The sequence below is a fragment of the Gadus chalcogrammus genome, chromosome 1 (assembly GCF_026213295.1).
Source record: "Gadus chalcogrammus isolate NIFS_2021 chromosome 1, NIFS_Gcha_1.0, whole genome shotgun sequence".
NCBI lineage: Eukaryota > Metazoa > Chordata > Actinopteri > Gadiformes > Gadidae > Gadus > Gadus chalcogrammus.
The window spans coordinates 4,065,324-4,082,221 of NC_079412.1; the positions used below are offsets into that span (position 1 = coordinate 4,065,324).

Here is a 16,898-nt window from a genome sequence, read left to right on the forward strand (position 1 = left end):
ACGACCGTGCGAGCGCCGTGTGTGTGTGTGTGTGTGTGTGTGTGTGTGTGTGTGTGTGTGTGTGTGTGTGTGTGTGTGTGTGTGTGTGTGTGTGTGTGTGTGTGTGTGTGTGTGTGTGTGTGTGTGTGAAAACACTCTAGCACTAGTGTTATACACTTCTTTGTTATTTGGATAACCGTTCTGCTGTTGGTGTTATGGTGCATAATACGTCAGGTTCTCTGACATCTCTGGTATTTCCACAACAAGACTCGTAGTGGGGGTTTTCTCAGCCATGGTTGAGAAGGAATTGGGAGAAAGGTACTTTGGCTTTGCCTCCCTGAAGTACATGAACCGTGAAATGAAGGAGAAAGGGATTATTGTCCGCGATTGTCTGCCAAAGGAGCCCCGTTGCCTGCTGCCGCGAGGAACCACCGCTGCGAGGCACCTCTGCGGCGAGGCACCAATGCCGCGAGGCATGCCGTCCGATATTATTTAGATATAGAGCTCCAGGACTCCCGCACTCCAGCACCCGGGGTGTTCTAGAATATTTACAGAACACTGCCAATTGGCTGTGTGCGCCTCGCCATTGCGATACATCCACTGTAAATAGAGCGCATGGTACCGTGGCCGCAAGCTGCTCAGGGCCACACCCCCACCCTCCTCCTTGACCCGCCTCTCTCCTCCTCATTTGCATTAAAGCTAATGAGGAGGAGAGGCGTGTTTGGGGAAAGCTCAATGTGGCTGCAATTCTGCACAGCTGAATTTCGGGAATGTCTTCAGATGCTATATTAGGGGCCCACTAATATCTATATTAAAGCATCCATAATGTAGCATGTCATGGGACCTTTAAGACATTCATTAAACATCCATTAGTAGTACATGTAGAGTAGACTCATGGATGTAGAATACGAGAACATGTTAAGTGTATGTTTTATAATTAATTTAGATATAATTTTATTTGCTGTGTGTGTTTTTCTTCTTTGTGTCTGGCAGAACCTTTCAAGCCTACATCAGATAGCAAGGGTGACGGTGGGTCAATTGAAGAGCATGCACGAGGTGCTGTCCCACAAGGAGAAGGAGGTCGTCCAATCCCAGACGACTGCCAGGGGACTAACAACTGGTCAGTACACACAAACATTACAATTTAGTGGTGCACGCATGCTCACAACATTGTGGGTATAGCAAAATCTACTAAATCTAGGCCTTTGATAGAATTGGGCTTCAACAAAAGACTCATTTGTTTTTGGTTTAAATAAGCACACAGGATATATTTCAAAATCGTTACAACACTTACAGTTTTTTCCTATCGTTTTCGGTCATGTACCCATACTATGGTCACTTTTCCCTATCACTTAACACAGTGGGCTTTAGAGACACACACCTCTGCATATCTGTTAACCTTTGGTGCAAAATGCACTACAACAACCACACCACAAACAATGCTGCCATAACTTAACACATGTTTCCTCTCAGAACACTATGACCTAAAAAACACTAACATCTTGAAGCATTGCCAATTGCATATATAAAATGTTGCTGTGTCCTCCAGTTTGGCATAGATTTCCTGTAGTGTTGCATTGAAAAAAGAGAAAAAACACAGACAAACACTTCTTTGGACTACAGTAATAAAGTTTGTAATATTACAGTATGACAATCCAAGCCAAGTATCTGCTGACAGTGTTCATATGTCGGTTTACCTCCCACAAAAGATGTCACAATTGAGTGTGGTAAATGTACTGTAATTGTAAATACAGTAAATACTGTAAGTGTTTTATGAGAAACTGAGAATAACAATTTTCAGTTTTTGTAATGCAAATTACATACAGTAAGTACGTAATATATGATCCAGAAACAAATCACAAACACATCAGTCAGAATGCTGTAAATACTGTATAGTACCTGTTAGTTTGTGTGAAAACCCTCACGATTGATGCCACCGTTGATCTTGGCAAGTTTGGCTGAACCCTCAGACCAGCTTCCCTCATGGACAGACCATGATTGATTACATGGTCGATGACAGTTGCTCTGATTTCATCAGATACAACTGTCCTTGCTGCTGCTGCTCCTCTCCCTCTCCCTCTTCCTCTACCTCTCCCTCTTCCTCTACCTCTTCCTCTACCTCTTCCTCCTACTCCACCTTCACCTCCACCTCTTCCTCTTCCTCTTCCTCTGCCTCTGCCTCTTGCTCTTGCTCTTGCTCTTGCTCTTGCTGCATCCATTTTCCTATACCAACTACGTAAAGAAGTCCAAAGCAAATGCCAAAGAAGGCCCTTTTTCAACGAGGCACAAATTACATGTAAAACACCTGAGTAGGTCTTTAGCTGAGTAGGTCTTTAGCTGAAATGACCACCAGGTGTTTTGCATTGCAAAACTTATCCTCTGTGTTTTGTACAGATCATTGTATGTAGTGTTGCTTTTACGTAAAAAAAGTAATTCCATGCCAATTCACCAAGAACTATGATGCACAGGGGGAAAAAAAATCGAAATTACTGTAAAATAAAATAACTAAACTATAAACTAAATATTTTTTCTTATTCAAACATGTAACTTAATTTGTCTGTCCAAATGCAGCATCTTTCCATCTACAGTGATCTAAATTACTGATAAGTTAGGTTTTGAACAGAAAGTTCACTGTTTTGAACAGAGTATCTAAACATTGGTATAATATGCTGTAGTTCCACAGCGTTTTGCCGGTAGTGAACATTGACTGGGGCAGGTATCCATGAAATTTGGAAGAAGGCGTCATTGCCAGCATTTGTATCTTAGCATAGGGGCAAGTAACCACAGTTTGGTTCACATGGTCTACTGGTATGCTCACTGTGTGAAGTGTTTAGGGAATGTGAACATGGTTTAGGTAAATTGCCTAAAACGATAGGAAAAAACTGTAATATCCACTTGTTCCCTGCTCTCCTCTATCGACGTTCAGAGTCCCACAGGCTTCAGCAGGACCTGGAGAAGGTCCAACAGCTAGAGGGCAAGATAACCGAGGAACTGGGCACCCTCAAGGAGAAGATCGTCTCAATGAAGGCTGAACTAGTCACCTTCGGTGACCTGGACACCCTGAAAAATACAGCCGAGAGCAGGAAGAAGGTACGGGTTATGGTTATGGTTAGTTAGTGTTTATTGATGCTGGAGTTTCCGCGTGCAAGTTGTTATGAAAACCCATAATAATAACGTGGAAAACGCAGTCGTTAATGTGACAAATTTCGGTGTTCATAATATAAACATTTAGGCTATAACCACATCACCACAAATTACTCTTAAAGGAGACATTTTATGGTGCTTTCCCAACAAGTAAACATGTTAAATGAGTTCCAGAAAACATGTTTTTGAAGCTGTATGCTGAAAATAGCCTTTAGGAAAAAAAATCTCAACTACCGCTATTCCCCTCTGTTTCAGTCCCTTCAGACTGCGCTGTTTATGGTGTCGGTAGCTTTGATGCAAATGAGCTCCTGCCCATTGACAAATGAGCTGTGGGAGTGACCAACAGCATGGAAAATAAGTGATGTTGCCGTTTGCGGACTCCTGGAGCTCTATATCATATACTATAATATATAATAATAATAATAATAATATAATATTTAGGTATCTATATAATTTAATATCTAATATCACGGCCAAAAGCTATGTGCTCTTCGGACGTCTGACGTCTCTGTTACTTCCACAACAAGTAAAGTCTTGTATTGGGTGTTATCTCGGCCATGGTTGAGAAGAATTGGGGGAAAGGAGGTTTGGCTTGGCTCTCTGAAGTCCAGATTGAACCGCGACATGGAGGAGAAAGGGATTGTAGTCCCGGAGCTGAGCTGCCGGACTGCAACCGAGCTCTCCCCACCGTGGCTGCCGGACTGAAAACCGGCAGATCCGGCGAGGATTGCCGGACTTCCTAAATTGGCCCTCAGCTGTCAAAACTTTGAGAACCCCTGCTATAGACAGAACGTCTTACCTGGGAGATTCTGTCGACCACGACGCCGTTAGAACAGATTGAAGGGAGGAAAGGGAGATATCAATTTTGCAAGACATTGCTTGATGCGGGATCGATCTTGCTGTTGTCTTTGAACGCGCGCGTGTGCATGTGTGTGCGGTGTTTGTGTATGCGGTTTCCTGCGCCGCCTTTGACTTGAAACGTCTGCGTCAGCACACGTGTTCTTGCACGTGTGCGTGCGGTGTTTGTGTGCATTCGCGTGTGCTGTGTGTGTGTGTGTGTGAGCTGCAGGCTGCTTGGCGTGCATGTGTGTGCGTGCGTGTGTGCAGTGTGTATGTATGCGGTGTGTATGTGCGTGCTTGTATGTGTGCGTTTGTGCGTGCTGTGTGTGTGTGAGCTGCAGGCTGCTTGGCACATGCGCACTGACCAACTTTAGTAACGTGTCCGACAGGCCTGCTATTATATTGTGGTAAGATGTTAAGGATGGATTTTTGATTTTGTAGTGTTAACCCCTTTTAAAATAACCCCTTTTACAAGACGTCTCCGTATTCTCCACCATAGAGAGAGCCTTCTCTGGGGTAGAGAATACGGGGTTCACAGAATACAGGTTATTTCACCCACGTAACACTACTACTTCCTGCTATCACTTTGCCCAGACAGCAATACATGCCTTATCAAATAAAAATAATTGACAAAGAGTTGAAAGAAGAGCCTTCACTAGCACTGACAGTTCTTCATCTAAAGATACAGAACTACCGTATTGTAAAGGCTCATTACAGCCGACAGGGAGATACAAAGTCACACATCGATTCCTATATTGATGGACTAATCGCTTCAAGTTGTCCTATTTAGTATAAGGAACTGCTGTTTGACTTCATTTTTCCATTTGCTGCTGATCTATGCATTCCATTGATTAGTTTATGTTATAAAATAGGCCCTAGTTTTTTCTTTGCATAAACTGTTTCTATATGCTGCTATTAGCCAAGCTATCAGTGTTGATAACTGTTCTAACATTATATGAGAATTATTGTGTGTTTATTGTTCTGTTTTCTATATATGTGTTCCATTTCCAGACACTGCAAGACGACAGTATCTCAATGACTCAACAACGTGATTATTTGAGACAGCTTTTACAATTAAACAAGAACTATGAAGTATTGAAAATGAAACTCAAAGAGAACGAGACAAATGCTCAAGTAAGCTCATTTTGTATTTTACACAAACATTTATCAACAATAACATTGATCTAGTGATTTGCTGGAGTGATCATACAAATAATATATTCATAGAAATGCCATCTGCTGGCTGATTCTGTCAGCAATCCAGTCAGGAAACCAAGGTAGAGAGAAGAGGGTTAAGTAGAGAGAAGGGGGTCTGTTTCCGAGTCGGGAGCATGAGTGAGAAGGAGTCAGGGGGAGGAAGAGGGAATGATGAGGGGAGGGAGGGGCAACAGAGATGGGGGGAGTCAAGGGAGGGGAGAGGGAAGGATGAGGGAGAGGAAGGGAGACAGGGGAGGGAAGAGGGAATGATGAGGGGAGGGAGAGGGAGACAGGGGAGGGAAGAGGGAATGATGAGGGGAGGAGGAGGGAGACAGAGAGGGAGGGAGTCAGTGAGAGAGGGAGATAGAGGTAAGTGCACCAGGTGTCTTCCAGGAAGTGCTTCCGTCTAATGCAGCGTTACGGCCAGTCCGGCACTCTAAACAATTAAGGCAATTTAGAGTGATGTCAAATAATGTTTGAGCTCGAAATGTTTTCTGGATTTCCCTCGTTAAAAATGCTAGATTTGCGGGAATCTATCAAATGATGCGCAACAACCGCGATATAGCATTGAAATTAAACTCAGGCCCTGGGACAACCTATGCGTGTGTGTCTGTATACCAAGTATGAGATCGGTGTATGTACATGTCTAGTAATGGGCCTACTGACTAAGTGTATTGAATATATTTAATGTATTATTGATTCATCTTTTTTTTTTTTTTAATTTTTCTTGGTTTTGACATTTCTTTTTCAGTTGGCAAACATGGAAAGAAAGTTGCAGCACTTGGAGCAGAACAACTTCGTCATGAAGGACTGTATCCTTGTTCATTACACTCGTTCCTCTTCCTCTGCATGTCCAGCTACTGCTAGGTTGTCATGGAGATAGGGATTAGTAATTAAACTGCATCTTTCCCTAGTCTTCTAATCGGGCACTGAGAGACACGGTCCTTTCCTCTCTCTTGTATTTGAATAGGTAATGATACATTCATATTGTAGCCAAATCTATGTGGTCTCACTTTATACATAAAAGTGCTGTAGCCAACTTTTATAAGCTCTTTATTTGAGTGTAAATGTCATAAATGCTAAGCCTATGAAGATGATGCATTTTTACAATGGCAAGCCGGTACGGCTTGGCCCGCCCTGCAATGTCACTGTCTAGCCTGTGTAAAACCCAGGGGGTGAAATCCCCCTTCATCAGGGAGACACATTTCTCGGTTCACTGGAGAAGTCGGGGTTGAACTCTTTAGAATAATTTGCATACTCTGAATGTTTTCATTTTTTTATTATTCAAGCCACTCGTGTGCAAGAATGAGTATGCATCTGAGTGTAGGCTACAAACGCGGTTAACTATTTACAAGTGAAAAAATGACAACATATTCTTTATTTTATTGACCACACGTTTTTTCTTTTTTTTTCCTTTTTTTTTTCAAAAGCCTCGTAAGGAAAGTTCCTCTGCGTCTTTCTTGTAGATCGCATCTTTCAACGTTTTCATTAAATGTGACTGCATCACCTTCTCTCAAATGATCAGCAGCTTGCGGATTTCAACGTCTCTTCAGTTAGAACAACTCATGTTGATATCGCTGCGTTGTCTCTGTTGTAGAGAAAACGCAGCAACACCTCTACCCAAGTCCTGCCCCTGGAACCGCGAAGCCGTCTAATCGCATTTTCATCAAAATGAAACTGCCAATATTTGTAGGGTCCGGGAGGGTAAATTGGGGTGCGAGATGAAGCCGGTTTATAACCTTGGTCAGTCTGAATGCGCGGACCATGCCGGGAAAAAGTTGTGCTGTTTTTACACAGCATATTTGGCAGGGTAAAAACGTTTACCAACAGCTTATTTCTGACCAATCCGGGCATTTCTTCGCTGATTGGTCCTGGCAGTCTTGCCTGTCAGTCACAGTCGCTTAAATGTGACAATAATGCTTAAATTCATTACCTTCTCCGTCTAATGTTAAAGAAACGTAGTGACGCAGGGAGGAGAGAGGGAAGGGTGTCATTTGGGTTACATTTCAAAATCTTGCTCTTCTGCTCATTTACACCGTCCATCTTAACAACCCTTTACCCTAACCCTTTTAACTACCAGTTTTAATACTTGCTTCAACATTAATGATTATTATGTATGATTGTTATTATCCAGTCGGTAAGCTTCTGTGTGTGGACATCTTTCCTTGACAGTGTCCATATTAGTCATTGCGTCGAAAGCCCAGGAGAGCAACTATGGCTTAGTGACCAAGACTGTCATTGGGCAGCTGAACGAGTACAACCGAGGCCTCACAGATGTACAGCAGAACAACAGGAGTTGAAGATCCACAAACTAACCTTGTGTAGCTCTCTAATGTGTAAAATAAAATAAACGCTTTTTCAAAATAAATGTTTATATATTAACACATTTAATATTCAGCAAACAAAATTTGCCATAAATTATGAAAGTAGTCAATAAACAATATAAATCGTACATTGTTTTGTTTTTTTGCTTTGGAGAGTAATTGGGTGGATTTTATGGTCCTAAACTTTCTACATTTACCTGAGGAAGAATATATTATGTGTTTGTGTGCGCACCTAATGTGCAGACTTATATGAAGGACAGCGGTGACAAACATTAATAAAATCGTAATATGTCACGCCCCCCTCAGACGCAATATTTAGCAATCCAAAGAAGAGTATACTCCTGACATGAGCCATACTTAGGTGCAGAAAATATGTAATAAATAGAATATCTAAATATATATAAAGACGGCAATAGATTTTATTTTGCATCAGATTTGCTTGTATTCTGTGTGGCAGGGAACACGTTTTGTTGAGATTTACATTCGCACCGGCATTTTCCCTTTGTGCTGTGTTGTTGCAATTTCTTTGAGATATTGTGTCGAGGATTGATAAGACTTCCAAACAAAGTAGCACACAATGGTGTATAATAATGTATGCAGAGGGAGCACCAATCATGTTTTTAAACAGTTCCATGCCCTTGCAGGACCGCGTCTTCACTTTTTCAGTGGCAGAATGCTCGTTAGGGAAGTTACTAAAGGAAGTTAAATGATGAGGCATCTAACAAGGGGTCCTTGGGATCTCACAACCAGCGGCTGCTGGGCAAAGCTCAAAACAAAGATGATGCAAACATATGTCCAATGTTAGTAATGTTTAATGTTTATCTCTTAAATCACTTAATTTATTGAAAACAACTACAATGATTGTTTTCTTAAATTAAAACATGCAGCAAGATAGCAGAAATAAATGAAAACAAGAACAGAATACAGCAGCATAGTCTTTCTTATGGAATAAACCAGAGATCTCAATCCAAAGTCCAAATATCCACAAAGAGGTGATAAGAGTAAAGACAAAATCAAAAAAGTATAACACCAAATGGATGGATGTCAAAAATAATTCTACACAGATGAGAACCTATCCAATAATCCAAAGCAAAGAACCATAACCCTATTTATTAACTCTTGAGTCGGATCTCCCCATCGAGTGCTTGCTGATCCTTTGGTATTCAGACAGGACAAACTATTATTTTCTTACATAAGAACACAACCTTGTAGTTTTCCTATTGTTCTTCCTCTCTCCACAAAAAAAAGAAGAAAAACAACATTTATTTTCACCCTTTTCTTAACTTCCTGTTCCTATGTTCTGAGTTATAGTGTTCCTATAAAAAGAGCAGGCACGTGCAGAGAGGGGGGGCTATGGGTGCCCGAGCCCCTGCCCTTTTCCCTCTGAAGGACCAAAGTGCCCTTTTGAGTGGTAATTTAAATTTTCAATGCTTTGTAAAATTACACATGAACAATTAAAAATAAATAAAAATGTCTAAAAGTAATAATTGAGAAGTAAAGTTTGTACTTTGTAGCCTCGTTTACCGGCGCTCAGTGCGCAGCTGCCGCTGGGTGACGTCATAGGCTATCAACGTGACTTTTCACCTTTGCCTGCCTGCGCGATGCGCTTGTTGTTTTAAGAGACGGTACAATGCAGGGTAAGATCACTACAGAGTCAGACACAGACAGTTGTTTCCAAAACCATTAAGTTGATAATGCTAAATAAACTGTAACAGTTATCTCGTTTTGTAGCGTCATTTTGAAGTATAGGCCTATGTTTGCCAGCAAAAGCTTTTCAACAAGCATCGTTTTAACTGACTGTGAAAGTGGCTACCACTCGGTTTATTTTATATAGCTTACCAGCAAACCTATCTGGGAAACCTTTTGAAATTGCAAAGGGAAAGCATACATTGTTATATTGAATCTGTATAGGCTACTCTGTAGTAACTACGTGGCCATGGCCACATGACATGGCCAGTGGCGGTGGGTCAATAGAGGGCGCCAGGGCGCTGTCACACCATATTTGTACCGGGTGCCACGTCATCCCGGTACAGACCCCCCACAGTAACAGACCCCCAGTCTATTACTGTGCCAAACCAAAATTGTTGATCACCAGCCGCCACTGGACATGACAAATCCGTTTCATGTCTACTCTGTCTCAGTGTCTCTGACAGTAGTGGTTTTTGCATGTGCCATTTTTTGAATTTGAGCCCCTGCCCCTCAAAGGGTCGCTGCACGGCACTGAAAAAGAGGATGGATTGAGCTGGCCAAACCTAACCCTTTTCAATTTACCAACCAATGTGTGCAACATATGTGGAAGATGGATGCAAAATAAAGTCAACCCCTTTATTCAAATATGGGTTGGTCCACACCAACTAAAATACAAACGGGGAAACTTGTTCCTAAATTCAAAATGCTTTTATAAGCCTTCCATCAAAGTTTGAAGAAATTAAAGAAAATGATCTACTATGATACGATGCATTAATTGACATCTACTAGGTCAAACCGGATCTAACCTCTGGGAAAGCAATTATATTGGTCTTATTACACGGCTCTTCTCAATGCCGCGGAACCCTCCGTTCACTTGCATGGGCCCTTCACAACTTCTGGCTGTGAATTATATTTGATAATTCACCGTTGCTAAGTATTAAATGACTGCTGTCAAGGAAAGTGGATTATTTTGCCGTCTTTCATATCACTTACTCAACTTTAATTTTTCCAAGCGCATGCATGAAGCAGGCTGCCTATAACAGCATCATTAAAGTGATTCTGAATGTGTCCGACCAAAACAGGAAGGAAACCTCAAACATTTTGTTAATTTTATTATTCTATACACTGAACACTAGTACATTTACGTACTAGGGCACGGGTAGTAGACTTCTCTTCAATCGTTTAGTCTACTACCTGTGCTTTCTTGGTACTTAACAAGAGCAGAGCCAGAATGTGGTGTAAAGGGCCGGGACTGGTAGACAAATGTTTGGGATTGGGAGGTCACTCCTTATTGTAGATATTACACCTTAATACCATTCAGTTACAGCTAGGCTTTTATGTTTAGACAAACAGATTTACTAGGATTTTTTGCATCACTTTGACTATGCAAAATGGATTGAAACCACACGCAAGCAGACCTAAACTGAGGCGAATGACGGGTTTGGGTGACCAGGGACTTTTAAAACAGCTCAACATATTTCTCTCTTGGAACAGGGCCGTTGTGAATTTTTGATGTAGAGAATTTACATGGATGTCTTGACAAAGGATGTCTCATGGGGATAGACACATCAGGGTTAAACTTTGCCTTAAACAAAAACGCTTTTACCTTAAGGCACAGAAGCAGGATTGAAGTGTCTGGGGAAGATATGACTAATTTAGTTGCAATCCTTCCAACTCCGATATAGACATTCATACACACCCACACAATTATATCTTCTTACTTCCGCTTGAGGCCTATGTCCTGCAGCTGATCTTAGGGTTTTAACATTATGCTCAGACGGCAGCCTACCCCGATTCATTTTTTGAGGTAAGTTCATAAAGAAATTGGGTAACACTATTAGTTTTAACGCTATAGTATAACTTTAATTTGTGAGCTGTTGAACCATCGGTTATTTACAAAAAAACATTCACTGACTGTATTTTAACATGAATGAATGAATAATAAGCAAGGAATCCAGTTAGATAATACACTGTACAGTATTAGAAAAAAATATGAACAATGATGGTTGTAATTTATTACAAATGTGTTTGAATACCAATAAACAACTTACTAGATGAGCATACTAAATTGTTCATTATTTTTGTTGTTAGATGTGTTACTATGCTGTGAGTGAGTGAGCTTTACATATATTAATAAATATAATCTTACAGTTAATAACACATTGGTTGTGACCAGGATCAACAAGGAAAATCAACAATGCAATGACATAAATCAGGACAATTGGGGTGCTTGTCGGATGTATGTAAGATGTATGCCCTTTTATTATTGATTCGATTTAATATTCAATGATGGGGAAAAAACTACAGAAGAGTGCAACTTCTATTGACATAGTTCCTTCTACCGTTATTCATTGAATATATTGACTAGGCATGTCAAATGTAATACCCTAGCATCATACAGCAACACTGTTGATGCAAAGAATGCACAGTAGTAGGAGTTCATGTTCAGTTCTTCAAATGTATACTTTTTATAAAATGTTTACGCACATATACTTTTTGCATCATGGAACAAAACGACCAAGAAAATCATGTTGAGCATAGGCCAAAATGTTGTGAAAATGTTGGTCAGGAGGAAGCTTCTATAACACTGATGTATATTTGGAACTTCACAAAATGGCCTCCCGTCCATCCAATTGAAACATGATCTGCCAGTGCAGCAGAGAAGCTTTAGTTTGAAATGTAAATTTCAGAATTTATTCATGGGAAAAATAATAAAATAACATTAAATGACAATGACAACTGATGAAAACAAAAATTCTTCATGCTAATACTAACAAGTTCATTTGAATCCCAAAATACATTTCTTATAATTTACTAGCAATTGTATTCCTTGCTTTTAAATCAGTCATACATGTTGAACAAACAGCTTGTTCAAAGCCTCATTAACAATGACATTTATTTTAAAGTGTACTTAGAATGTAAGTAACTAAAGTTCACTGTATGTACAATAACTTGACTATTTTTGATTCTCCGTAAAAGTACCAGGTTAATGACGAACCAAATGGTGTTTACAGGTTCTTCAAGCGGCATTAAATATGAACACTACGACTCCCTTCTACGAATGGATTTATAGCCTCAATACAGACGACTACAGTGTGGGACCGGTGCACATGTGTGAAAGAGAGGATGACAACTCCCTCGGGGCCCAGCTTTCTGTGCTCTACTTCCTCATGTTTTTCCTCAGTCTGGTTGGGAATGGTTTGGTGTTGTTAATTATCTACCGGTAGGTCAGCTGAATTTGTTTATATATTTATATACATTTGATGAGCACATTTTTGTGAATAGGATTTCGGGTTAGGAAAGAATTCGAAAAACAGCTAGAAAGAGGGAGAAGGGTAGATCTGCTAATAGTTTCACTGCCATTGGAAAGCGTTGAATTCACTCACCTGGGGTGGAGCCATACAGCCATACAGTCACACAGTTTATGATTATTAGGGAAAGATTGATATTTCATTCCTGAATCAATAGGTAAGACAGGTTATGTTTTGCAGGCGCAGTCAAATAGGACAAACATTTTCACAGCATTTCACTCAATAAGCTCATCGCTGGCTATGGCTTTTCCAAACCATAATTAATACAAATAATTCCATTGTTATTTAGTCATAGCTAACCAAAAACAGCTGTTCCCAACTGTATCATAAATTAGCATATTTAAACTTTTCTATTGCTTTTCCAAAGTGAATGGGTCAACATGGTATAGGTTTTAATACCCTAGAATGTGACTTGAGCACGAAAAAGCATGATACTGGGTTTCAGGTATTCGTACTTCAGACGTATCGGTACACTGAATTAGTGTCCAGTGCTACACAAAGTTTTAACATTGTTCCTTTTGTTCCTTAGGTTTGAAAAGTTGACAACCGTGACCAACATATTCCTGCTAAACCTGGTGGTGTCTGATTTAATTTTCATGAGCAGTCTTCCCTTCTGGGGCATCTACCAACAACTCTCCACCTGGGTCTTTGGCACATCCATGTGCAAGATTGTGGGCAGTGCCTACTTCCTGGGCTTCTACAGTTCCATCCTTTTTCTAACCCTGCTGACCTTTGACCAACACCTTGCAGTTGTTTACTCCCTTGTTGCATCACGTCTGAGAAGACAGACCTATGCAATTGCCTGTTGTACTGGGGTTTGGCTTCTTAGTTGTTTGGCTTGCGTTAAACCAATTATTTTGTATAATGTCTTCACTGACTTGAACAACAAGCAGTTCTGCGAAGAATATCCTAGCAATGTTATGGTGAACACCTTTGTTGACATGTCTTTCTTGAAAGCTTTCTGGATATACCTTCAGCTCTTTTTTTTCTTTTTCTTCCCTTTGGCTGCCATTGTTTACTGCTACATCAGGGTCACTATCACTGTAGTATCAACAAGAATTAACGCCAAGTTCAGGACAGTGAGGATGATTTTTTTCATTGTTTTGATATTCTTTCTGTGTTGGACCCCATATAATGTTGTTTTACTAATGCACTATTATTTTGGTGGGTCCACATCCTGTGAGAAAATGCAAAGGCTTGGTTATGCACTTCAAGTCACACGTAACATTGCTTATCTTTACTTTTGTATTAGTCCCATCCTTTATTCATTTGTTGGCAGAAAGTTCCAGAACCATTTGAGACAGCTGCTGGCGAAAAGCCTTCCATGTATAAAGTAGCATGCTGCTTTCAGTTTTATCCAGGGATTGTGATTCCTGTCTTGAGAGTGAATGCAAATTATTCTGCAGTAAACAATGTGTTGGCAAATATATACATAAATAATAAACTAAATAGTGGAAAATTATTAAAGTTTTTTTTATTAGATGGGGACACAGCTCTTATTATATTCATTGGAGAACTCGTTTTGAAAAAGTATTTTTTCAAAATAAGTACAGGCTGTGTGTTGCATTGGAGCATATGTCAACATAGTTGTTTCAGTATTATAAATATTGAATTTGTATTCTGCTGAAGTTACAAGGTTTCATTCCTGCTGTGTTGTGTCGAAAAACAAATGACAAGGATAACTTCAGTACTTTTGTTGACATTTTTTATTGGTCATCAAAACATGACAGATTTCTTCCCTTTGTTAGGAGGAAGTCAACATATTCCTACATGTTCAGTACATTTCTTATACTTCCTTATTTATGTTCTCAACTTTTCCATGTTACTTCACATATTCTTTGTAAAAGGTGATTACTCCCAGTTCAACATATTGTCAGATTCTGCAGACCAGAAGTTGTTGTCAGGTCTCCAGTTATACTCTACTCCAGCGTTGGTTAATCTGTCACAATTTTGCAGATTTGCTAAAAGATATTTATATTTTATGTGTTTTTTTATTTCTGGTTATAACAGAAAAATCGATGTCATTAACAAATGCAATCATCAAATTTTTTTTTTTAATTAATTGCCATTATTAGTAATGTTTCTAGTATTAGTTACGGTTTAAGTCAATGGTCAATTTAAGCTGAAGTGGAACTTTTATTAACAAAAATGAACAAGCCCTAGGCTCAGCCCAACAGAAAACAGAAAGAGATTTGGCATCTTGGCCATGGAGAAACCTAAAATAAAGCTCCCGAATCACCGGTCTCCTCCGGGGATAATCAGTTCATAACTCAATGTTGTCGGGTGGTGAAACGTCAATCTCGTCAAAGTAGCTACTCCAAAGCTGTTTGGTGATCGTCGGGTAGAGCGTTCCGCATCAGATAATGGAGGGGGCTGGCCATGGTGGCGTAGCCTGGGGACCGGGGGATAAACCTCTGGTAGTAGCCAACGAGACCCAGGAACGACTTCAACTGTTTCTCAGAGTTGCAAGCTTGTGGATCTCTTTCTTACTGTGATCTGACACAAATTTAGATCCAAGTCACTCAAGCCACGTTCTGTTAGGGCTTCTGCCATGTCAGACAGGTCTGTTTTTTGTTCTTCTGTGATATGTTGGCTGTTGGACTTAAAACACGAAAGCTCATCAGGCTGAAATTCCAAAACAGCCAGACATGGGTACGCATCTGCCAATTTAGCATTCCCCTTGATTTTTGCTTATCAGTGGGGTTTATGACCTTCATAGGGACCCACCAATCTCACCACAGAGGAGTCACCAGTCTGTCGACAAGAACCCTTCTTGGGATTTAATTAGACTTTGTCGGCTCAACCCCCACATTGCAGCCCAGGGGACCACGTGATTTTTCCAAGAGCTTTCCTCAAACCAGGTTTTCCTCTCAAGAGTGTCACGACTTGGTTGAGTTTGACCGTTCCTATGAGGTTGGGCACAGCCGCATCTTTCAACCGATTAATTCATCACGCCCTCCAACATCAGGACCAACATCAGTCGTCTCAGAAGTCATTGTCTAGAATACATCTGAATCCTTGAAACTGTGTCAAATACATTACATTTTTTTCTATGATGAACTCATCCACCTGACCGGAAACTAGTGTGGGCACGTTCACTGTACATCCATACGCTTCAAGCTGCAGAACACAAAGTCTCTTCGGATGGACTCTCTTCCCTCCACATCCGATCAGGACATTATCCAAGTCTTGCTGAACATCATTGTCCAGGAAGCCAGAGACGTTGTTCTTCTGTTCTACGGCCTCACACACAGAACATGCCATTGAACCTGTGTCTAATATGGCGTTCACTGTTTCATATCCATTAACAACAATATGGGCCCTATCGAGCGTTCTTTTCCCACCACCGCCACTCGCCGGTAAATTAGGGATTGATCATGCTCCCCAAGGGGCGGTTCGGCGGAAGGAGGAGGCGTGTTCTGGCGCAAACGGTATTTTGCCGTTTCTGAATACCATTGCGCTACTGACCAGGAAATACCTGGTTTAAAGTCAGTGGCGCTTTGTTCAGATGCTATTTTAAGGGCCCGCATGCGATGCATACGGATTGCTTGTGCACCTCGCGCATACACTTTGCTTCTCCCATCTACCTAGCCGCACATTCTTGGTAAATTATTTGGGAAAGAACAGCTGATGCAGCGGTAATAAGTTGTACTTTTAAATCAATGCATCTGCAAACACCGTACAGCAAACACATATTTTCTTGACAGAGACATCGTGTAGGCCTACATGCCCATAACTTTTAGGATTGATGAGTATTTGATCGTGAAAAACATTGTTTTACCGCGAGTGAGTGTTAAAAAGAATGAATGAATGCGGGCGCGCGTGTGTGCTCTGTTTAAACACACGCAAACTAAACACGTAACGCATAATACAATCAATGGCAATGTATATTAACGCGGGGACACATGCATATTAGGATAGCATACAATACTGATAAGAAACACTGTCTATAATGTATTGCGTATATCATTAAATAGAACCACAGTTACCGCATATCATATGTTATATCATAGGCCTATACGTTTTCTTTGCGGAAATTTATTTGAGGACTCAGTATTTCTGAAGATGTGGAAGAAAAACCCTTATTCCATGTGTGAATTAGGCCATATTATTTGGCAATAAACTGAGCCATTTGCAGTTTGAAATTCATGTGCATCTGTCTCATCGGAGACTGCAGACGCGCTGTCAAAATATCAACTCGTCCGATTCAAATGCGCTCATGGCTCTTAAAGGGGATGGGAGCTGGCACTCTCATTGGTTTGTTGGACGTGACGCCCAAACCACACCTACGGGTAACTAGGCTACTTCAGACCAACCCTTTTGACATTTGCGCCGCGACGCAAGTGTCATTTTTCAGCCAGTAAAAGAGCGATAGCGCCGTAGAACCGCCCACAAAGCTACTTGCGCTTTGCGC

The 16,898-nt window shown here is 40.7% G+C and overlaps 2 protein-coding genes across 3 annotated transcripts in view; both read left to right on the top strand.

The window, feature by feature from the left end:
- Positions 1–8,892, top strand: part of ift74 (intraflagellar transport 74) — a 60,757-nt gene extending 51,865 nt beyond the window's left edge. The window contains exons 16-20 of the mRNA XM_056611159.1: positions 973–1,099; positions 2,906–3,069; positions 4,975–5,097; positions 5,912–5,972; positions 7,345–8,892. Coding sequence (XP_056467134.1) covers positions 973–1,099; positions 2,906–3,069; positions 4,975–5,097; positions 5,912–5,972; positions 7,345–7,460 — 591 coding nt within the window. The 3' untranslated portion in view covers positions 7,461–8,892. The remainder of the gene's footprint in view (positions 1–972; positions 1,100–2,905; positions 3,070–4,974; positions 5,098–5,911; positions 5,973–7,344) is intronic.
- A 94-nt stretch (positions 8,893–8,986) lies between these two features.
- On the top strand, positions 8,987–15,973 carry LOC130406110 (C-C chemokine receptor type 1-like). Of its 2 annotated transcripts, XM_056611623.1 has the most exons (3): positions 8,987–9,121; positions 12,188–12,396; positions 13,014–15,973. In XM_056611623.1, exons 2-3 carry the CDS (start codon positions 12,209–12,211, stop codon positions 13,819–13,821), a joined length of 996 nt encoding a protein of 331 aa, XP_056467598.1. In that variant the 5' UTR covers positions 8,987–9,121; positions 12,188–12,208; the 3' UTR covers positions 13,822–15,973. The 2 variants fall into 2 exon arrangements, with proteins under 2 accessions (XP_056467598.1, XP_056467513.1); XM_056611538.1 differs by having other exon boundaries at positions 8,987–12,396.
- The last annotated feature ends 925 nt before the right edge of the window (positions 15,974–16,898 follow it).